This window comes from Prionailurus viverrinus, chromosome C2 (genome assembly GCF_022837055.1).
Source record: "Prionailurus viverrinus isolate Anna chromosome C2, UM_Priviv_1.0, whole genome shotgun sequence".
NCBI lineage: Eukaryota > Metazoa > Chordata > Mammalia > Carnivora > Felidae > Prionailurus > Prionailurus viverrinus.
The window spans coordinates 84518142-84541868 of NC_062569.1; the positions used below are offsets into that span (position 1 = coordinate 84518142).

Sequence of the window (23727 nt, forward strand, 5' to 3'; positions counted from 1 at the left end):
ACAGCTTCTCAGAAAATTGTTCAGAACGAGCAGAAAAAACAGCCTCGTGATGAAATAGTGACAATTAGTGGTCTTGGATTTAACCATGCCATCTGGGCTTGACCAATTGTGGAGCTCAGCTGATATCCCAAGTCTAATTTTGGCTATGGAACATTGCTGGTTTGGAGATATAATAAATCTATACCAGCTCCATCCACCTGAGCTTTATTCTACAGAGTCTGAATTCTTCTGTTAGATCTCTGTGCTCCTTGCTCTTCTTGAAAGTAACTCAGCTTAATGTTTGATCAGCCTCTACGTCTTTAATCTTTTTGTCTTAAACAGTGCCTAAGATGATAAGCAATTGAATACAAAGAACTTATCTTTGGATTACACTAGACACAATCTTTCTCTAGTTTGTCCACCTGTTATGTATATAACTTACCTGCCCCTGCTATGGGTTTATTCTTCATCAGAAAATTGTTAACTCTGACCTTTTCTTGTGTAGACTCTCTATCAAAAACCTAACAGAATTCCTTTCTTGGACTGCTTTCCTCTATAATTGATGGATTTCCCCTTCACCGTTTGACCCCTCACCATGGCAGTATGAAGACAGCCACCCAAAAGCAATCCTTATGACTTGAGAAGCTCCTAATACTTTATTTCTCTAGATGGTGAGAAATGGGCTAATCAAATTTACTAATTTTAAACCTATCTAGAAATGAGACAACAAAATGTTTTTGCCCCTTTATGACATATTCAATAGGTATTTCTTACCTACTTACAAGTTTGAAATTACTTAAGAACATGCTCTGTAAGTGACTTCATTGGCATCTTTATTGGGAGACTGTGGGAGACTGATACCCTCTTAGAACTTACCTTTGGGAGTAGGCTACTGAAATGTTGACTTATAACCTGAAAGGATTTTCCACTTAAGGCAAAATGGTAACTTCCCTCTCTGCCATGATCAGAGACTTCTTCCTTGATATTAATGTAATTATCCTGCAAAAGCAAAACACAAGTTATTTTAGACACTTGATAGAGTGGTAAAGGACCACAAGTATATCAGAGAGAGTCAGTGACGACTGGCCTCTCTCTTTAAGAGAGACTGGGGTCTCTCTTTAAGAGTCACACTCCAGCACCTATTCCTCAGAGAAACACTTTGTCTTTGCTGGATCAATCTTTGCACATCACAGCCTCTAGTGAATAGGAGAATAACACTCATGTCCTGTTCTCATCCTGATTTGATCTTGGTGAGTCCCAGACAAGAGCACATTTCACACATTTCAAGTGTAAAATACAAAGCACTACACCTTAACAAATCTCTCCCTGAAGTGAGAACTTACCATTTTTTTTTCTTACAGAATTAATATTGTTCCACAAGGACACAATAGAGATAGGATACTGAATGATTGGGAATACATGGATAAAACTTTTTTTTTCCCCAGCCCAAAGACATAGTCTAATTTTCCAATGTGCACAGCAGTTTCTCTCCCAGGGACTAAATCTCCTTAGGACCCAGTGGGATGGTTAGCAAGCAAGAGGAGGATGAGTAATTAGATTCACAGCCCCCCTTACTACATTCTTTCTCCTATAGGGCCAACAACATTATTACACTTAAAATAATGGATCCTTTCCAGGACCCACGACGGCACTATACATTAAAGCTCAGTAGGAACAGTGTGAGAAACGGATATGAGTTCTTCGAACTGCATAGGTATTAGACATTTGGGGAAATATGTTGACCCTAGGTCACCTGTACATCTCTGCCAGTCAAAGCTGCTCAGAAGCCGACACTATGAGTCAACTTAGATAAGTCTGTTTTTAGGTGTACCTGATTGCTGTATGCAATGGACTTCTCTTCTACTAATTTCCAAGATATAGATGCTGACGAAGACCCAGTGATTTCATTCGCTTCAATCAGAATGACTTGTTGGCTTTCAGAAACCATTCCAGACTTTCTGGCCACTGTTATTGCAGTCTGAAGATTGTCACCTATAAGAAAGGAAGGGTATAGCAAGGTGAGGTTGAAAAGATAGAACCAATTCATGCAGGGCCTGGAAAACTAGGGTAAGGAGTCCAGAATTTATTTTAGGTGTGAAAAGAAATAATTTCTAAGTCTCTCTCATGCTGATTCTCCATGAATCCATGATCCCTTTTGTGATTCTTATTGCTTTTTATCTGGTTCCTTCATAACCCACCAGTTTTTCCAGAGAGTGGAAAGAAAAAACAAAAAGGCAAAATTCAAATCTATTTCCATCATTTTTCAGCTTGGTAAACATTTATCAAAACCCTACTGATTTAATATAGTCCCAGGTGTTTCCACTTTCAGCCGAATTGGAATAAGACCACTAAAATCTATCTCTCCCACTGATTACAATGGGAAACTATGGGAAAAATACAAAAAGCAACTATCTGAGGACTTTGAAAAGTAAACAAAAGCAGGTAGAATGTGGAAGGGAGTCAAATTTGGAGAAATAATCTACAAGGTGGTGATATTGTTGGTTTTATTTTCTTCTCTCACATGTGTGACCTGAGTGTGAACCCCAGTCCCAGCGCTGTGAAGGATGCTAAATACAACTCCAAAAGAAACTTAGTCTTTCTGACCAGAGAAACTAGAAAAAGAAAAAGCTTGAAGGCTGAAGAACTATGGGGCAGACCCTGGAAAGGAGACAGCTAGACAACCAGACTAACTTACTGTGTGAACTCAACCCAGAGCTGTGCATGTGCAGAACAAACCCAGGGAAGGAGAGTAGAAGCCTCAAGAATTGAACTAGGATATGAATCACCTCCCATGTCCTACAGTTTTGCTTGCTCAAACAAACAAAAATCACCCTCACCATTCTCCAGGAGATTTTAACAAGATCCGAAATCTCACACTATAATATTTTAAATGTTCAAGAAAGTCAACCTACAAAACACCTGGAAAATGTGATCAATTCTCAAGAAAAGAAAAGACAATCAACCATTGCTTGTACCAGGATGACCCAGATGCTAGAATTACCAATGTTCTTAAAGCAGCTGTTATAAGTGTCCTCCATGAGGTAAAGGTTACCATTCTTAAAATAAATGACAAGATAGAAGTTCTTAAGAGAAATAAAATATATATACTCTATAAATAAGAACCAAATGACTGCTTTACAATTGAACAATATAATAACTGAAATAAAAAATTCCTTGGATGCTCTCAAAAGCCGAATAGAGGTGACAGGAGAAGGAGGCAGTGACTTTGAAGATAGGTAAGTAGAAATTATACAATCTGAAAAACGGAGAGAAAATTAAAAAAACAAAAGAACAGAGACTGGAGAATGGCAACAGTCATGTGATTAGAGTCCAGGAAGGAAAGGAGAAAGGAATCAAAACAGGAAAAAATATTTTGAAGACATAAAGCAGATAAGTTCCCAGATACGGTAAAAGATTTAAATTCATAGATTTAAGAAGCCCAGCGAATCCCAGTAAGATAAACTCAATGAGAACCATACCCAGAAACATTACAATCAAACTTCTAAAAACAAAGATAAAGAAAATACCTTAGAAATGGCAAGAGAAAATAATACATTATATATTAGGGAATGATTATTCAAATTATTACAGATTTGTCATCAAAAAACATGGCGGCAAAATGACAGTGAAATATCTTTGAAGTGCTGAAGAAAGAACTGTGAAGCTCTGAAAGTACCCTTCAGAAAGGAAGGAGAGATAAGACATTCTTAGAGGAAGGGAAACTAAGATAATTTGTTGCTAGCAGACATACTCAAAAAGAAATGCTAACAGTTCTTTAGGCTGAAAGGAAAGGACACCAGAGGGAAACTTCTAACATTAGGAATAAAAACATAGCAACAGAAATAATGAAGATCTCGGTAAATATAAAAGTCTATTTTTCTTCCATTTGTGTGTAACTCGTGCCTATTGAAAGTGAAAACCTTAGCATGGTATGGTGGGGTTTTCATTGTCATATACGCGACAACCATAACATAAAGGAGAGAAGGCAAAGGACGTTCATGGTTGTAAGCCTTCTTGACAGGGTAGGTACAGATGTGATTCCTAGAGCAACCACTGAACAATAAATAACATCTGACTGCCTATCCCTAACATGGCTTTCTTCAGGTCTCTACCAAAGTACGTATGAGGAAGCCCAGAAGAGCTAACAGTGGGCAGGCGTTTCTCTACCCTGAGGCCAGAGCCCTGAGAGCTAAGAAGTGTCCACAATGCCTCAGCAGGTCACCAGTAGTTGGGCTGCTTTGCAGCACAGGACACTTTTGCCGTCCACTACCTGAGAAGTTCCACGCCTGAGCCTCAGTCATCTGACAGAGAATATAACAACCTATTTTAGAAGTCTCAGAAGCTAGACAGGAACATATCAGGCAGAACAACCAGAACAACACATGACAGACAAAATAGAGCAGTTGTTGGAGATAGATAAAACCTGCAGTAACTCCGGGAGCCTTGCGGGACTCAATCTGTTAAGCGTCCGACTTCATCTCGGGTCATGATCTCACCACGGTTTGTGGGTTCAAGCCCTACCTCAGGCTCTGTGCTGATAGCTCAGAGCCTGGAGCCTTTTTCAGATTCTGTGTTTCCCTCACTCTCTGACCCTCCCACGCCTGCTCGCATGCACTCTTTCTCTCTCTTTCAAAAATAAATACACATTAAAGAAAAAAACTTTGCATTATCTCATTAAAAATAATAAGTGCACTTAAGAAAACTCAAATGTAGCCCTTCTCCTCTAATGCCCCCCCCCCCTTAAAAAAGGTTTTCTAGAGCTATTCCCACCCCAAAACAAGATTTCAGATCTCAACATTAAGAGGTAATTTGAAGAAGATAATGGTCATCTTTGGAACCTGAGTTTATGGTTTGGAAAAACTGGATGCAAAAAAAATCTTAAAACATGGAGGCAAATTATAAAAATATGAGAATAACAAGAAAAAAGATAAGAGACTGAGAAGATAAATCCAGAAAGCCTATCATGTGAATAACAGAAATTCCAGAAGGGAAAAAGGAAGAGACAGAGCAAAGGCCATAATTAAATGAACAATAGAAGAACTTTCCCTGACAGGAAGAAGATAGATTAAAAGTGTTTACTTTTAATTAATTAATGAAATCAATGGGACAAAAAGACAAACATATAGACATACTCTGGTAGTATTTGTAAACTCCAAAGTTGAAGAAAAGGACAATATACAGAAGAGAACAAATTACCTACAGTGGACTGGCATTGGACTTGTAATAACACCTAGAGATCATTAAGGAAAAAACAGGGCTCTAACCCCCAAATCCTACACCCAGACAAGAGGGCATTCACCTGTCAGAGCCAAGAAAGATACTCCAGGGTATGTAAGAAATTAGAGAGCATAACATCCTTCTATCCTATCCAAGGACAAACCTTGAGAAGAAAAATTTAACCCAGCAAGCAAAGAAACAGAACAGAAATTCCAATATGAGTGAAGAAGTGAAGAAGTGGGGTACAGAGTGATGTGTCCTTATTCTATCTAAATCTCAATACTAAGGATAGATTACGGAAATGTGTAAAATAAGTGCTAAAAAAAGATTTTTGAAACAGACGGGTCATGATGTAAGGGCAATTCTAAGTAGTAAATTAGCTCAGCAATACCTACAAGTTGGATTGAGGGACTAAAAAGGAAGAAGGTAAAAGGGACCCCTAAGTCTCTTGTATTGTGGGGGTAGAATGGGAGATGGGAGGTACAGAGGAGAAAGTAGAAGTATCCTAGAGCTTCCCACAGTGAAGCTGGATTCAGGGGAAATGGGCTGGGGAATAAGGGCTCTGGTGGAGAAATAGTGTACCTTGGCGACACAACTATCAGAGTTCAATGCACCTGACTGGAAAGCCGGGAAAGAAAGGCACACACTTAAATTTGAACACATGAGGAAATGATCTATTCTCCACTAAGAAGCATTCATTAAGAAATTTCACACACTTTTCTTGCATGATCCTTTCTCACCACTCCCTTGATTTGGGGTTTGAGAGAAGCACAGGGGACAGTTTTTTGTTTTTGTGTTTGTTTTGTTTTTGTTTTTTTTACCACCAGAATAATAAATGGGCCTTCAGGGTAGTTTACACACCATGCTGACTAAGCATTTCTCTTCCTACTAACATTTAACAAAAATTGTCATCTGTGCCTGACCCACATCTTCTTGTCAGTCAGGGGTTATTTCCAATGGCCTTTCTCAGAGAGGACACCACATATAAAGTAGCCAGTTAAGACATCACCCTGTTTTGTTTTATGTACCTTATAACTCTTATTGCCAGCTGCTTGTTTGATCAACTGATTGATTTTCTATCTCATCCCACCTGGATAGAAACTTGGTGAGAGCAGTAATTTTGCCTTTTCTGTTGTAGATCTCCAACACCTAGAATGGTGCCCCACCCACAGTAGGTAGTCAACAGTCTTTGTGAAATGAATGGATCTTGTCTATTTCTACATCAAATTCTTTCTGTTTCCATGTACAACTTTGTTATATACCTGTGATCATTACAGTCCTTATCCGGGCAGAGATGAGCTCTTCCAGAACTGGTTTTGTTTCTTCTTTCAACCGATTCTCCAAGATGAGCAATCCCAGAAATATCAGGTCTGATTCTACTTTGTCCCTGGAAACATATATATAATTGAACAGAAATAACACAATATGGGGGCGCCCGGGTGGCTCAGTCAAACATCCGACTCTTGACTTTGGCTCAAGTCATTGGTTCATGAGATTGAGCCCCACGTTGGGCTCCACACTGATGGCATGGAACCTGCTTGGGATTCTATCTCTCCCTTTCTGTCACCCTCTCCTCTGCTGGTTCTCTCTTTCTCTCAAAATAAATAAATTAAAAAAAAAAAAGAAATAGCACAATGTGGTCTTTCTTAGGGGAAGCAAAACCAAAGCAAAGGCAAATATGATCCTATCAGAAGTGGTTCCCATTCACCCACTTAAGCACCATTCCTTAAACACCAAATATGTGCCCGTAAATATGCAGAAAGAAGACAGGAAGGGACATGAAGGATACTGAGACATTTGCTCTGACTGAATCAATTGGAAGGGAGAGTATTTATTAAACAAAACATTTGCTTTAACCTTCCTAGAGAATGAACTAAATGACCCCAAGTCTTCTTTCTGCTGTGGCTAGTCTGGTTTCCAACACCTCACCTGTTAGCAACCCCCAGAGAGGTATTCTAGAAGGGAAACATGAAAAGTAAGTGAGACTCAAGAACAATAAAACAAAATGCTAGTCTCTCCTGAATCCAAGCCTATATGCAATATTATTTTAGCCCCAGGAGTTCTCAGACTCAGAAAACAGCCCCTCTTTTATTTTTATTTATGTATTTATTTAGTTTATTTATTTTGAGAGAGACAGCACAAGTGGGGCGGTAGGGGCTGGGGGAGAGGAGAGAGAGAGGACCCCAAGCAGGCTCTGCACTGCCAATGCAGAGCCTGATGTGGGACTCAAACTCACAAACTTTGAGATCATGATCGAGCCAAAACCAAGAGTCAGATGCTTAACCAACTGAGCCACCCAGGCACCCCAAAAGAGCCCCTATTTTAAAGCCAAGCTCCTCCCTCTCTTCCTCCCTCAGCAGAGAGCATTGTTCTTCTGCATATAGTATGAATGTTTCTGGAAAGAAGAGGGGCTTCTGAGGCTCCCGTCCACCTCAGTAAAATTTCCAAGACATTCCACAGGATTAAGTGCAGGGAAGTATATCTGGGGTTGGAGCTCCAAAAATTCTGCCATGATTCATTTATCTGAGACCCAGACACCTCTAGCAGACACAAGAGCAACATACCAGCATTGCCTAATTCTGTCTGAAATATGGGTGAAAGCAGCACCCAGCAGGACCCACCTTGCCCTACTTGCCACGGGCGTCTCAGAGCTGGGTCTCCTGTCAGCCAGCGGCATCAACTAGAGTTAGTCATGCTTCTAGGACCCTGCTAACACCTCCACCAGAGTGGTCAGAAGTGGGCACAGTTTGCACTACTCGCCCCAGGCATTCCCCAGTCTTCTGAACCTGGCATTGAAATCTCTCCATAATCTGGTTCCAAACTATCTCTCCAGCTTTACCTATCACTAAATTCTTCACCTACCCTAACCTCCTGACAAGGTGGACCAGCCACCATGGCTATGTTCTGTACTCAACCATCTCTAAACATTGGCTCTGAACTGCCATGAGACATTCTTTCTTTCTTCACGGAAAAGGTTGTAAGTTCACCATGATCTGCCATTGAAGAAACCCTGCCTGTTTTTATTCCGAGGCCCAATTCACAGGCCCGTCCCCATAAAAACCTTCCCATGGGGGTAAATATAATTGCTCCCTCAGGATCATACCTCTAGCTCAGCGTAGCACACATTTTGTTTGTTTATATACCTCTTGCCATTCTTTGTTATCTGATCTGTCTCAACAACCTGAGGGCAAGCCTGCCTAGTTCAGAGACAGACTCAACAACACGTGCGTGGTGCCCAACAGAGGAAGTGCTCAGCCAGGGTTCCCTTAGTTGAAATGCTTTGATGCCTGATGTGACCTTTTTTTTTTCTCTTTGACAAGCAGCCGAGGAAAATGTATTTTCTCTTTCAGAAATTCTGCTGCCAGAAGAGTTTTTATGGAAAGCAAAGCCAGTCAGTTTGTCAAGTGAATGACCATAAATACCTAAATGAACACTGAATACCTAAATGAGGGCAAGGAACAGGGCTAAGGAGAAGGGGGAGAGAATGTACAGAAACTATAGTAGCCCCTAATTCTGGGGATTTCACATTTAACCAGGAGGAAAAGATTAGACTTGATTGCCTCGTTTGTATGGAAGGCTGGGAAAAGTACCAAGAGGTACAAATAATGGTCCTATGGAGTCAGATAGGAAGGTGTAATCATGTCTGGGTACAGTGATTGGAGAAACTTTCCTGGAACAGGGGATATTTGCACTGCTCTTTGAAGGATAACTTAGTTGATGACTGAATGAGGTCCTCCAAACTTTCTAGTGGCCCTCGTATCCAAACCTCAGGCTTTGGCTATTTTCAGAGATATGACATAAGCCAACCACAAGGCACCAGGTTGGGTCAAGAAAATGGCCACAGAGTCAGCCATCTGATGTAGTCTGCAGCCTATCCCGGCACTCATGTTTCTGGTTCCCCCGGCACATGGCCTTCATAGGGTTCCATGCACAGTAATCAGGATATTAACTAGTTCATAACCCAGATCTGCCACTACCTTTGCTGTGTGACCATGGGCAAATCACTTTCTCTGTCTGGTAATCTACTTCTTCTTTTGTAAAAGAAGGTAGTAAAACTAATGGATCTCCAAGATCTCTTCTAGCCCTAACACTACATGATTCTTCTTTTCATGAGTTTCAATATAAATCAAGAAGTAGAGAAGAAGTGGTCTCTTGAGGGATCTGAAGCTCTGCAACCTGGAATAGTGAGCTACTTTTTCCTACTTCCTGAACAGACAGTATATCTCCTCTTGATGCATCTAAAAATAATCAAGAATGGGGAATGTGATGCAAAGGGGATATTGTCATCCATGAGATTACATTTCCTGTCCTTGGAATCCAGGCTGTTTTTAAAGGTTGAAATATGCAAAAAGTGGGCTGAGAACCCTCAAAGAAATTATGGTATCAGGGTTGGAAGCACTCTGCACGCATGCACGCGCACACACACACACACGCACACCCTAGAAAAAATTTTCTGCTCTAATTAGAGATTAGCAAAGTTTAGGTAAATTAACTAAGCTAGGAGTAGATGTATGGTGATGTGGCTTTAGCACAGGAGGGGCAAATTGACAACCTAAGATTAGATCCTATGGGATCCTATAAGGGTTTAGATCTTGCCAGACTTTGAAACGTTGGAATTTCAATGCTGTTAGCCCAGGCATGTACTCTCCTGTGTGCCACAGCCCTCACAATTCCCTATTGGTTATCCGTCTTCACCATTAGTGCTTTGTTATACGCACCAGCTCAAAAGTCATGAGTTTGAAACTGGTAGATATGCAACTATTTATTATCATCATCAGAAATGGCAGCATAATAGCCAGAGTCTTAATATATATCTGTCAATGGGTTCTCAAGAAACAAAGTTCCATTCCCAATTCTGCCACAACCTGACCCCAAGTTTGTTTGTTTGTTTCTTTCTTTCAAATGTGAGATCCAGTCTCAAAGTTCACACTCTTAGCTCTCTGACTTGAGTAACTGTAATGGCCCGAGTCAATTAAATTACAACAAACACCCAGAGTTGTAATAGCCCGAGTTTTCAGGATCAATCTAAGCCGGCCTCAGGACTCCAATACTCAGTAATCTTTGATGAGCCATTTCCCCCTCTGGACCCCACTATCCATTCACGAAGTGACACAGTTGGACCCTGTTGGTGGTTTTCAGCAGGAGGGGTGCTGCCTCTAGAAGGCATTTTGGAAACCTTGTAGGCATCCAAGCAAGATTTCCTGCAATGACCAATGCACCATGAAGAATTCCCCTGCATCTCACATGCCTCTTGAATGTTTTACAGGTCATCCATTCATGGACATTAAAAAATCATTTATACTTTCAGTACTGGCTTATACTGTTTATAATGTACTATTATTATACTATATGGTATACTGTGTTATTATAGCATATCTAATACTACTAATATTATATTAAACAAATATAAGTTGTTATACTTCCCCCGTGCTGTGTTTTACATATAAACACAAAGTATTTTTTGCACACTTTTGTTATTCTATTGAATTTTTCAGAAATGTAACTGCCATGTAAAGTGAGAAGAGATTGTACTGTTTGATTCAGTTTTACCAAGTGTTTGTAACCATTTCAGAGTCACCTCGCTGACAGCAAGCAAGACTGCTGGCAGTATTTGCAACTCCAATATGTAAATGCACCTGTATCAGTCAGCCCAGTGATTCCGCACACAGGGGCAAGCAACATATCGCTTCATTTAGATTTAGTGGAGTCAGCTGAGCATTCACTGAAATATGACTTTTTGTCATGAATTGCACGTTTGCTTCTATGTTTACTATATCACAGGGCATGGTCTTTATTTCTATTTTTTTTATTTTTATTTATTTATTTTTTTTACATTTTTATTTATTTTTGAGAGACAGAGAGAGACAGAGTATGAGTCGGGGAGGGCCAGAAAGAGAGGGAGACACAGAATCCGAAGCAGGCCCCAGGCTCCGAGCTGTCAGCACAGAGCCCGACGCGGGGCTTGAACCCACAAACCGTGAAATCATGACCTGAGCCGAAGTTGGACACCCAACCAACTGAGCCACTCAGACGCCCCAATTTTTATAGAAAATACGTGCCGATCAAATTACATATGAATTTCATTTTAAAGGAAGTGGTACAAAATATAATGACAATAGGAGTGTTGAATCTGATAGGATTGAGCACAAGTATGTTAGACCTCCCAAATTCAAGATTCAAAATAACAAAATAAGTCCTGATTATCTCCACAGCAGTGTTACCCCCAGAAGCTGACACGGAGTACTGGACATGGCAGTGAAGGTGAAATACACAAGGTAGCCTATAAATGGTGGAAAATACAACAAATTTGAGCGCATAAATACTTGAGTCCATTTTAGTTTTTAGGCACCTCTTTTACATCTCAAAACTACCTCCTGAATGGCTCTTCTGATTCTGTGTAAGTCTAAGCTCTGTTCATTTGTTTCATTAAGTTGCAAATTTATCAATTGTTTTTCAGACAGATGATATGTTTTCTAGCAACTAATTTGCTAACTCTAACAAAAAATGAGCTACTTGTATTTGTTTCAAAACAGGGTCGTCACCACCATTTCAAACTCTCTGAAACGTTGGTTAATTTCCTATGTCTATTTTCACAAAGCTGTACAATGATGTCATATTTTATAGTTTATACAGTTTTTTCTCAGAAATTCTCCCAGTGTTCACATCAGCTTTGTGGCTGAGGCAGGACAGGGATGACTATATCCCTGTTTACCAAGTTCAGAGACATTTTATGCACACCAATGCAGCAAGCTGTGTTGTTCAGTCCACTGCCCAGTCCACAGCCCAGCAACCCATTCTGCTTTATCAAATCCTCCCTACTTACCTGGTGAAGGCAGTGGTGTGATGATCCATTTCTAGCTTCTTGTAGGCCAGTGCTATGACCCGGAAGCCCTGTGTCGTGTAAATCTGAAGTTCACTAACAAAACTAGTTGGTACTGTTCAGAAAATAAGGCAAGATTAGTATGCAACATTTATTCCGCTGGTACCGGTGGAAAAATTCTTTACAAACAGATCCAACTCTTTCCCAAGAAAACACACCTCGTAAAAGATACACAAATAAGTCAGTGAGAACCCTAGATATAATTATACTGTCAGGGTTGGGATCCAGTGAAGCTGAAATGAGAAAGAAGCAGGACAAAAAAAGAAAAAAGAAAAAAAGATGGGAAACGTGTGTAATTCTTTTTTCTCCAGTTTGACCAGCAAGCATTCATTGAGAGTCTACTTACCATGTATGTGTCAGATACTGGCTCTACAGAGACTGAACAGCAGACCCTGCTTTAAAGATCTCTGTCGGGTTAGTAACAACCAGTGGAATGAGATCATTGCCAGTGCAATGAGATCTAAGCAATTGTTGTGTGCTATAGAAACATTTCGAGGTGCTTGTATCATACTGGCGGGAAGTGGGTAGATGAAGGAAGGGAAAGGCATTTTGGCCAAGGGAGCATCATATGCTCAAACATAGAGACACAAGACAGCAAGACTTGAGTAGTGAGTTCAGCTCGGGGGAAGCATGAGGAGAGAGGATAGGAGTGGCAAGGCATATCTGGAAAGTGTGATAGGATCCAGTTCATGAAGGACTTATGTGTGATCCTAAAGGAGTCTGAGACTATCCTGGAACCTATGGGAAGTGACCGAAAGAATAGCAGCATGAAAGTGACAACACGGTTATACTATGTGGTGGAAAAACCTATCTGGCCACAGTATGAAGGGTGAATCAGAGTAGGGGAACCTGGGACCAGGATTCACCAAACACTGAAGTGATCCAGGGGAAAGGTGATGAGGGTCTGGGTGGATGGAATGAGAGGGCCATGGATTAGCAATTGATAAAATAGAGGCTCTGAAAGAGAGGGAGGAATCAGGGCTGAGTCCTAAATTGGGAGTAGCGGCAGAAATTCTTAATACCATTCACCAAGATGGAAAAGACAGGAAGTGAGAAAGGGAAGTATTGAGTTTGGGATGCCAGTTGGGTTTCCGAATTAGCAACGGCCAGTAGGCAATTAAATTTATAGATCATGTGCTGATGGGACACATTTGGGCTGGAAATAACAGATCCGTCTGTTGAATCACAAGTCTATTCGCTTACCTGTCTCAGGTTGGCAAAAGCTGGCCACCCTTTCCGGTGCACCTTTCATGAATGCCAGCCGGTCACCCCCCATCTCTTGGACAATGACTGTCATCCTCTGCAGTGCTGATGAGAATGGGAACAGATGCAGGATTGCAATTCCTTCCACCGGGACCTGGTGAGGGAGGGGGAATGGAGAGGGACATACCAACATAGCTTCTAGCTAGTCAGAGTTCACTACTCCCTCAATTCTTATTTTAGCAAATACGGGAAGCAAGGTCTTAGCAATTTCACCTATGGAATTCAAAGAAGACACATCTGTCTTCAAAATTTTCCCTTCAAAAATTTCCCTTTGAGTCTGGGCATTTGGGGGCAGATAGCAGGCAAGGCTTACCTGGCTGGCTGTTTTGCAGGGCTTAACCACCATGGCATGTGCTGGCACTCCCTTGATGTGGAAATCGTCCCCAGAAACCGCCATCTCCTGTTTCACAAATGGGATATTTCTTTGTAGAGATTCAGTTCTTATTCGTCCACTGATACCACGCTCAAACCCCCTCTTTGAGAAAATCCTCAGGCCACCTTGATGTATTCTCAGTGCCACCTCCCTCAGTCAGATGGAGGTGAACCAGACGTATTCTGCCACGGGGCCGGGGGGGGGGGGCGGGTGCGGAGTGCATTGGAAATGCCACAGAACTTGCAAGGCAGACACCTCTGAATTATTCATGCAATTTATCCTGCTTTCTCTGTTGGAATGTGCTGCATAAAGGTTCATTCTCCGCTTCTGAAAAGCTTAACTTGAAAATAGTGAGCATGAAGAGGCAGGCTTGTGTGAGGCAAGCACCATACTGTCTTTGTTTTCCCGGAGTTTGACACTGTTCCCACCCTTCCTTCTCTGTCTAATTTGAATCGATAGTTCTCAGGGCCAGGCAGGGCAGGGACTGTGATGTACATGGCTAGCGTTCAGTAAACGCTCAGTAATTGGTGTAATAATAACCCTAAATTATAGTCAAAGGAACCTTTTACCCAAAGATGTCAAAGTGCTTTGTAATCATATCATCCAGCAGCTGAAATAATCTCAGAAAGGAAATGGTAATTCCTACTTAAAGATACAGAAAAACAGTAACCCAGAAGAAATGGGGGGACTGGCAGAGTGACATCAGACTGCTACAGAGCCATATCCCACTAGCGCTGGAAGGGACCCTAGAGACTGTCTCCTTTAGCAGGGTAACACGCGGGGATCACTGAGGCCTAGAACTGCACAGGGCTTCCGGGAGTAGGAGTGGGCTTGTGGCGAGCGTTTCCTGTACTACACAGAGTCTATCTTCTATGTCAACCACAGCAACTCCAACTGTTGGTTTTTTAATAGAATGTTTCTGAATAGGTTTCCTTTGGAGAAAAGATTCCAGCTCTGTTATTTCATTTTGTTTGTTTGTTTTATATGAACACTGCTGATCTAATGCAAACCCTTTTGCTTTAAGGTCATGGGAGCCAACACTTTAACAAGAGGGATGCCTTCACAGGGTCAAGCAATCAGAGCAGAGCCAAAACTGGAACCGGGAAACCAGAGACCTGGTCCTGAACTATACGTTTTGCTCTTAAATCTACTTCAAAATCTCAACAAAAGCTCTTTCACGGTTTCCCTTTTTATTTCTTCCAGTCTTAGAAACAAAGTCAATATTCAATTAATAGGAATAAAACTTTTGGTAACAATGAGTTATCCTAAGCAGTGGAGACAGTGCTGTTTCCTAATCCCCATGTTCTAAAAAACTTTACAGCCAGACATTGCTCAAAAGTTGGAAAATAATTATACAGCAATTATGTTGTCTCAAGAGTTGGAAGATATAGAGTAATTGTATGAATATGGTTAACTTACAATGTCCCAGGCATACTATCAGGGATTTTTTTTTAAATGCATCATTCCATTTATCCTCATAATAACGCCACAATGGAGATACTGTTATTAGTTAAATTGTACAGATGAGGAAAACAGACTTAGATTAGTTTGTCCATCACTACTGCATGTACCTCTCTCTATATTGAAAGTATTGAATATGATAAAATCTGTGTTGCTCTGGCATTGAAGAAGCTTCTTAGGTTCTCTGCAGAGCAGGATCTTACCCAGGTAGTGGCTTCAAACATCTTGAGATCCAGAGGATCTCCCTGGATGGTCCCATCAAGAAGAATCAGAGAGTGGCAGCTGGCCATGGCCGCGCTCAGCGGGCCCCATGGCAAAGACCTGCCGGACACAAAGCTGTGGACTTCCTGGAACCTGAAGGAGAAAAGGGAAGGGCCTTCAGTCTATCCATCCATGCTCAAATGGAGCTTGTGGAAGTAAATATCTGTTGAAAAATTACTGCAGCATGCATGGTTACACTAGCATGCATCTTCTAATGCCCCCAAATTAATCATGCTTTATTTAGCCATTATTCTTCTATAAATTCAGCAAGCGTGAGAAAGGTCTTTGAGGTTTGTTTCAAACTCTTTCTTTTCCTTGCTCTTTCTCTGGCACTGATTTAATCCCAGAGGTATAGAAAAAACTAGAAGTATCACCCTTAGTTTGAAACACATCCACTACCACCCCAACTACCAGACCACTTCATTTCCAATGCGGTGAGAAGCACAGGCTAGCTCATTGTATGGCTGTGTGTGTATATGTGCATCTCCTTCACTCAACCCTTCGGGGCAGGCATACATTTTTCCATCTTTCTCTCCAACATATCTGATGTTTGGCCCACAGCAGATACTCAACAAATGTATGAGTGAATAAATGAATGAGTTAGTTACTGGAAAACCGAAAGACTTTAATGATAAAGAAGTTTATTTATTTTTTTTTTTTCTCAGCGTTTATTTTTATTTTTGGGACAGAGAGAGACAGAGCATGAACGGGGGAGGGGCAGAGAGAGAGGGAGACACAGAATCAGAAACAGGCTCCAGGCTCTGAGCCATCAGCCCAGAGCCTGACGCGGGGCTCGAACTCACGGACCGCGAGATCGTGACCTGGCTGAAGTCAGACGCTTAACCGACTGCGCCACCCAGGCGCCCCAATGATAAAGAACTTTAAAAAAAAAGCATTTTTGAAAAGGACATTGTGTCCCCCTCTTCCATCCTGACATCTAGCGTCCATCATCACCATCATTTTTTTATAGAAAGTAGCCTCGTCTAAAACCTACTGAGGTACAACTCCAATTGTCACATGCAGGGTTCTTTCACTAAGTCAGAGATGAAGTCAAGTGTGGCCTCAGGTTCACTAGATGCATGTCCTTTGAAGCCTTGCTGTCATGTCTTACACGTGGAGTATCGTAGGTGGTCCACAAAGCAGCCCATCGTACATGGGGGACCTCAGAGGGGCAGGTGCTTCCAAGCGGCCAGAGTCTACATGCTCTTGTTTCAGATCTGTGGACCAGCTCAGCTGTGGCCCTATTATCTCTTCTTCCTCTGGGGTTACCATAGGGCCTCTAGCTGTGCCTCCAATGTGCAGTTTCCAGACCTCTCTACCACCCTAATTACTCATTACTGGAAAAGTTTTTATGTGTCACATTTTGTCTTAAAACATGTTCTCCAGGATCAGATTATTATTTCCCATGATATGGACACTGAATTTCTTTACATATGGCCTTAGTTTGCTCTAGCCTTTTATTCTTGAAAGCCTCCCCATCACAGAGCTAACTCATAATCCAGGCGTATTTCTTCCTGTCTTCCTCATTCAAGTTTCCCTACAAGTTCAAAAACCTCTTGGCTGATTACTGACCCTGTTGATTATATTTATTGTTATATATCAGTAGTTCAAGTGGTCTTAGTGGTTTCCAACACGTCCCCCAGTATTTTAGTACACATTAAGCAATCACCAGCAGCGTGATTAACACAGATGCTTAAGCTCACACTGAAAAGCAAACACAGATTAAGGGAAAAAAAATCTTATTTTTAAGATGGCACACATATTGTCATTGCTACGTAATTCTGAATATATAATTCTGAGTTCCTGGGGACTGGGCCAAACTCTTGTTTGTATAACAAATAAATAGAACTCTCTCTCATCCTTGTCCTTGTATTTTTATTTGAATGTTTATGATTGATCCTGCTCAAGTAGCCCAAGTGGCCTTCTAATGGTTCTTGAAGTATCTGGCACATTGGGCAGGACTTTTTGGAAAAGAATTATTAAAGATGAGCTTACCTTTTACAAGAAGATATTTAATAGCCTGTAAGTCAGATGCTGACTTCTACCTAGTATTGAGTAGGTTTTCTCTGATGTTATCTTTCTTTTCAAATTTTAAATTTACCTTTTAGGAAGCAAGAGTAGCAGGCTTAATTAATCAATAACAAACATTGTATCAATGTTTTTATTTCAATTTGACAGGTTACTTTTACTTATTTATTTATTAAATTTTTTTAACATTTATTTATTTTTGAAAGGCAGAGAGAGACAGAGCGCGGACGGGGCAGGGGCAGAGAGAGAGGGAGACACAGAAACAGAAGCAGGCTCCAGGCTCCGAGCTGTCAGTACAGAGCCCGACGCAGGGCTCGAACTCACAGACCGCGAGATCACGACCTGAGCTGAAGTCGGCCGCTTAACCGACTGAGCCACCCAGGCGCCCCTGACAGGTTACTTTTAGAAATAGAAAGTTTTGTGAATAAGAGGATGCCTGAATTCAATAAGTGGAAAAGCATTCAAAAGATGGAACATAAAAAAAAAAAAGGTGGAACATAGTAAGTCCATTTTAATTAAACTTTTGCTGGGCACCTGTTGTGTGTGCCCATGTGCCCAGTATAGTGCTACAGCACTAGGAACACAAATATAAATAAAAGACCAACTACTCTCAGGATGCTCACGTATTTGAACAAAAACATACATTTTTTGTGGAAGCTGAAGCGGAAACATACAAATGAACAGGAAGACCAGGTCTATATCTAAATCTATGTTTGAGACAAAATGAAAAGAACTTGACAACGTTTAATATTTATAAGAGGTTTCTCCTGTGGACCAAAGTGGCTAGAAGCACAGAGATCTATTTGTTAACCCAGGAAATAGACTTGCTTATAAATAATATTTTCATATGAGACTGTATTACACACATGTAATTAAAATATTTTGTGGATAAATTATAGGTCACCTGCATATAAGAAGAACCACAATGTACCTTTTATGTATTAGATGCTTTTGTGATGGAGGATGTGAGGATACCGGGGAAATACTTTCGTTTAAAAAAAAATGTAAAAGTCAGATGGTTCGTGTTCTGTTCGCAAGTAGAGGTAGTGACCACAAAAAGCAGACGGGGGGGGGGGGGGGTGCAATGTCAGACATGCCCATAAGAGGGCCACACAAGAGAGCCATGCAAATCATACCACCCCGAGCTGAAAATTGCCAAAAATCGAGTCTTTTCTGGCCAGAAAGGAGGAGTTGCCCTGCACCCAAAAGGTGAAGTTTCCAGAACTGCAATACCAAGGAAAATGAGTGCATTAGCTACGGGTTCACGGCTGCTGCTCTTCCTGAAACTCACTGTGCACAAGTCAGTGCAGTGTTCTCCTTCCAGGCAAACTGAAAGGCTTCAGTTTGTAGAAGGAATGTTACCTCCCTGAGGGACCATGTCCTGGTATTCTCCAAATCAGGTACACTGGGTCAACTTCAGGCCCCTCACTAATATGCTGACAGCAAATTACAGTTTTAAGATTTTTTTGCAGGGTGCCTGGGTGGCTTAGTTGGTTAAGCATCTGACTTTGGCTCAGGTCATGATCTCGGGCTCTGTGCTGACAGCTCAGAGCCTGGAGCCTTCTTTGGATTCTGTGTCTCCCTCTCTCTCTGCCCCTCCCCTGCTCTCTCTCTCTCTCTCTCTCCCTCTCGCTTGCTCAAAAATAAATAAACATTAAAAAAAATTTAAAAATGGTTTTACAAATCACATCTTAGCAAAGACGCGAAACCCCTCCATCTCCTAGGTTTGCGAGTGGAATGGGGCAGGGGATAGGGTGTAGGGAGCTATGCATGTTTCAGTAAGACTTGGAAGTGCTCCAAAGAGACATTACATGAAGGCACTCTGGCAACCGACTGCTCTGAAGCCAAAATGTCTTCATTATTAATTTTCAGGAGAAAATGCAGAGTATTTTCTCTGGGAAAAGAGAAACTCCAGTGCATTCAGTCCCAGGTACTCACCCACTCCTATCGCAGGGCACAGCTCCCCAGAGATCCAAACCATCCCTTGTTAAGGTGCCTGTCTAAACAGAAACGAGGGCTCGGTTTACTCTGAAGCGACAGCCCCTAAGGTATGTTTTAACAGGGAAATACATGTCACAAACACGTTACTGAAATCAGCATGTCAAGGAAGGACACAGTCAGGTGGGAATCCTGGGGTCCTCGGCAGAAGCTTGGACGGCTCCTACCAGTTGTACCACCCACCAAGCTGGCTATAAAGGAAGAAAACGGTATCTGTCTTACAGACTTCAGAGGCTGGTTGTGAGGATCTAATGGGAAAGTCTTGGTAAGCCTGTAAGAGCTATAAAATGGGTGAGTCCCAGGTTTTACAGCAGAAGATAAAAGTAGGTCATCAGAAATAAGTAATGGGAGTAGACTTTTTCCCTGCTCTAAACAGGTGGTTTGCTCTTTGACACCTGTTAGGTAAAAGAGGGTGCTTTTTGGTATTTCTCTCCGTACAAGATAATGATGAAGAGCTTGGACTCGTTTAAAACACTAGCTGTATGACCTGGGAGAGTTATTTAATCCCTCTGAACCTCGGAGCCCTTACCTGTACAATGTGCTTATAATCGGATGAGGTTATTGTGAACGTCAAATTAGATAATACAAATAAAGTGCTTGATTTAATGTCTGACAGAGTAAGAGCAAATTATGATAATTACCCCTAATTATTACTTATTTTATGCAAATTCATGTCATAATGATTTGTCCCACCCCTGCTTCTTTTGCCAAGTGCAGGGATGAGATGACCCCACAAATAGAACATTCTTCTTTGTTATGCTAATTGGATCACAAAATAATTCAGAAATGCTGGCAAGAGCCATGTTAGCCTTCTGATCGTGGTAGGTCTCTCTGATAGTCCAGTAACCATGTAATATAGCTCTGATCCTATTACTTTTCTGTCCTCAAGAACTTCAATGTCCTGTTTAATGGACACAGGGTTTCCATTTGGGAAGATAGAACAATTCTCAAGATGGATGGCGGTGATGATTGCGCAACAATGTAAGTGCACTTAAAGCCACTTAAAGATGGTCAAAACGGTAAATTTTATGGAATGTTCATTTTGCCACAACAAAAGTAAGAAAAAGGAGAACAACAATTAAAAAAGCAAAAACAGAACCAAAAACCACTTTCAAAGGTTCGGCACTGCCTGAAAGGTATGTACAAATGTCTTAGCCAGATAGCAAAGGTGTACAAACCTCTCCCATTCCTGACGTCTTGCTCTGGTCAAAACCACCGGCTCTATTGCTTTCCTAAATCCACTCATTTGCCCATATTCACCTGCCTATTATACCCTTGTGTTGTATTAATTTTCTATATATTATGATGATTTGACATCTTAAAAAACCTTTCTAAGGAAAGACTCCATCTCCTGGGCTAGCCAATTCTTAGAGATAGTAAGGGACTCTGCGTGCCTTTGACATGCAAACTAATCATCTACCTGGCCCCTACTCCTCAGGAGGCAATAGTCCTCTGCCTTCATCATCCTGGGGCCAAGGGCCAGAGACCACCCTGCAGCCCAAAGCTCACCCACATCGTTCAAACTAGCCAGTCATAAGCTGTTTACCCTGCCCTGACCTGCCTTCCCCGTAGAGACCCCAGTAAAGGCCCTGGTCTAGACATTTCCTCAGATCCCTTATCCAAACTTGCCATTCCTCCCATGGCCCATAAGACTGTGCCTTTCCTTACCAGGAGAACTGTAATGTTAAACTTCTTTCAAAGGCATTGACCTCTGTCTGCAGTCATCAATCCCCTTTATAAATGAAGACCTGGACACAAAACAGCCCATCATCCCTGCCTTACCCTCTCACAGCCCCTCCCCTCACTCAGTATAGGCAGACACCAGACCAACAGAATATATTCAGGAGGAGGTAGAATAAGAGGCTGGTTGGGAATAACTGGCATATAGTCAAGAATAATTTTAAGCAATATACTACAGATGGGAAAATACAGTAAGGATTTGATTGGAGCTTTTCTATAGCCAAGTGCAACTGCCCAAGGAAAATACAGTTAAATAAATTCTTCCCTTTTTTATTCATTCATTATTTATTATGATTAATTATTATTTATTCATCATTATGCATTATTCATTATTATTCATCATTGTCTATTATTATCCATTATTTATTTATTCATTATTAAACCAATAAATATTTATTGGGCACTGACTATACGCTAGGCAATATTCTTGACCATGGTAGTGGTCAAGCAGGGACCATAGTGAAGGGTTTAAGTTTTGTTCCTTGTATGTGGTTTGGTCTGGGGAGGGACAGAATGCTACCTTAATTAACTGTGTTTTAGAAAATACTAGAGCTGGAAGGACTTTCAAAGACCCGCTTATTCAGTACCTACTCTCCCTCTTCTAAACCCCAGAATCTGGAAGCTCAAGAGACGTGCCTTTCCTAGATTACGCATCCAACCAGAGATAAAAGGAAGGCAGATAACACATCCTGTGTTTCCTGCCCCAGAAAAGTGTGAAGCGCCTCTACCCGATGACAACGATGATAAAAATGGCAATGATAATGAGGGTGAAACACACATACCTTGTCAAAGCAGACAAGGTTTAATTGTCCACATACATTGATCCTCTGGGGGCTGATGCAAAAGATGCCTCTCTTCTTCAGCCTCTTCTGGGCATAGATAATGCCTGTGGTCAGAGCAGCAGGTAGAGCAGGAGGGACCGCAATTGTGATGACATCAAGGGCTTTCTTCACCACCTCCTCTGGAGGCTCCTGGGACATAAAGTCACTCTTCAGCTATTATAGGTAAATCAGTCCTGAACAGCGTGGTGCATATGACTTTTTTTCCTTCTTTTTGTTTACTTCCTTAGGTCAGATTCCCAGAAATGATATAAGTGGGTCAAAAAGTATGCACGGTTTATGGCTCTCATAGATTTTCCAAAGTGCAATGAAACAGTTTGTAACGAGTCATTGCTGCTACCAGCAGAGAACAATGTACAAATTTGCCAGGGCCTCACCAACATGGGGTATCCAGGTTTTATTTTCAGCTCCTTATTTAATAACGCCAAAATACTACGTTACTGGGATAAACATATTCTCAGATAGAAAATGAAAAAATGGTGTAAGAAGTGTACAAGATGAGAGGCACTGTTGGTAGCTCGGGAAACAGCGTTTTGCCCCTCTAGTTCTGATTGTTATAATATTACTTGGGGATCAATCTCTCATATTGGCGAACTGTGAGTACATGTGCAGGTATCAGCATTTGGCTTTGTTTCCCAGGTTTATAAACCATGGCTGAGATTAAGGTTAACACGCAGAGTATAAATTATACCTCCATGAGTGTTACGTGTGCATGTAGTAAAAGAACAAAAGCAACTTACCCCGCTGAGCACATAGACGCACAAAGTATAGATCATCCCAATGGTTGCTGTCCCTACAAGGCACAGGAGGAACCTGATGGCATCCCTGTAAAGCTTAAAATTCATTGGCTTCGGGTACAGAATGGATCTCACGAGGTCCCCTTTTGCAGTGTTGAATCCTGAAGTAACAAACACACAATCCACATTCTTAGGATGACAAATCCTACTCCTAGCATGCTTCTAAGCCTCAACTTGGCCTTTGTTTTTCTCTAGAGATATTTCAACAGTGCTTAAACCCAAACACAATTAAAGGATAATTGGGAAGACACCTGAGTGCTAGAATGGAAATATCTTACTTTTTCAGAGCCTATTCCCTTCTGATCTTTCTTCTCTCTACTTTCAAAATCAATGCGACCCAGAGATAGGAAACGACCACACTGGGATCAGAACACAGCCTTGCCCAATATAACTTCATTTTAAGGAAACGACTCACACACACACATACACACACACACACACACACACACACACACACACACACACACATTACTTGAAATTAAACCATAGGACCCAGTAAATACTGATGGACTTAATTTCTAATACTTTTCAGTGTCAAGTTTTCAATTTCTTTTTTAAAATTGTTTTAATGTTTATTTATTTTTGAGACAGAGGGAGACAGAGCACGAGTGGGGGAGGGGCACAGAATCGGAAACAGGCTCCAGGCTCCGAGCTGTCAGCACAGAGCCCAATGCAGGGCTCGAACCCACGAACCGTGAGATCATGACCTGAGCTGAAGTTGGACGCTTAACCGACTGAGACACCCAGGCGCCCCTCAAGTTTTCAATTTCTAACCCTGGCTAGAAAAAACTTGGGATTTGGGGGCTAAAAGATCTAAGTTCTAGACCCAGGTCTGTCAGTGACTATGTGATTTTTTTTTTAAGTTTGTTCAGATTGTGCTGACCTCAGCCT

General features: G+C 41.4%; 1 protein-coding gene across 4 annotated transcripts in view; it reads right to left on the minus strand.

The window, feature by feature from the left end:
- The window catches only part of LOC125174688 (probable cation-transporting ATPase 13A4), a 155157-nt gene that overhangs the window by 29549 nt on the left and 101881 nt on the right, over nucleotides 1-23727 (minus strand). For 3 of the 4 annotated variants that reach the window (XM_047874317.1, XM_047874320.1, XM_047874318.1), the window contains 10 exons: nucleotides 22780-22937; nucleotides 21983-22171; nucleotides 19401-19462; nucleotides 15377-15527; nucleotides 13653-13739; nucleotides 13280-13433; nucleotides 12020-12131; nucleotides 6459-6583; nucleotides 1811-1971; nucleotides 856-978 (listed from right to left, as the gene is read on the minus strand). In XM_047874317.1, the coding sequence (XP_047730273.1) occupies nucleotides 856-978; nucleotides 1811-1971; nucleotides 6459-6583; nucleotides 12020-12131; nucleotides 13280-13433; nucleotides 13653-13739; nucleotides 15377-15527; nucleotides 19401-19462; nucleotides 21983-22171; nucleotides 22780-22937 (1322 nt within the window). The remainder of the gene's footprint in view (nucleotides 1-855; nucleotides 979-1810; nucleotides 1972-6458; nucleotides 6584-12019; nucleotides 12132-13279; nucleotides 13434-13652; nucleotides 13740-15376; nucleotides 15528-19400; nucleotides 19463-21982; nucleotides 22172-22779; nucleotides 22938-23727) is intronic. The other variant, XM_047874319.1, reaches the window with a different exon arrangement.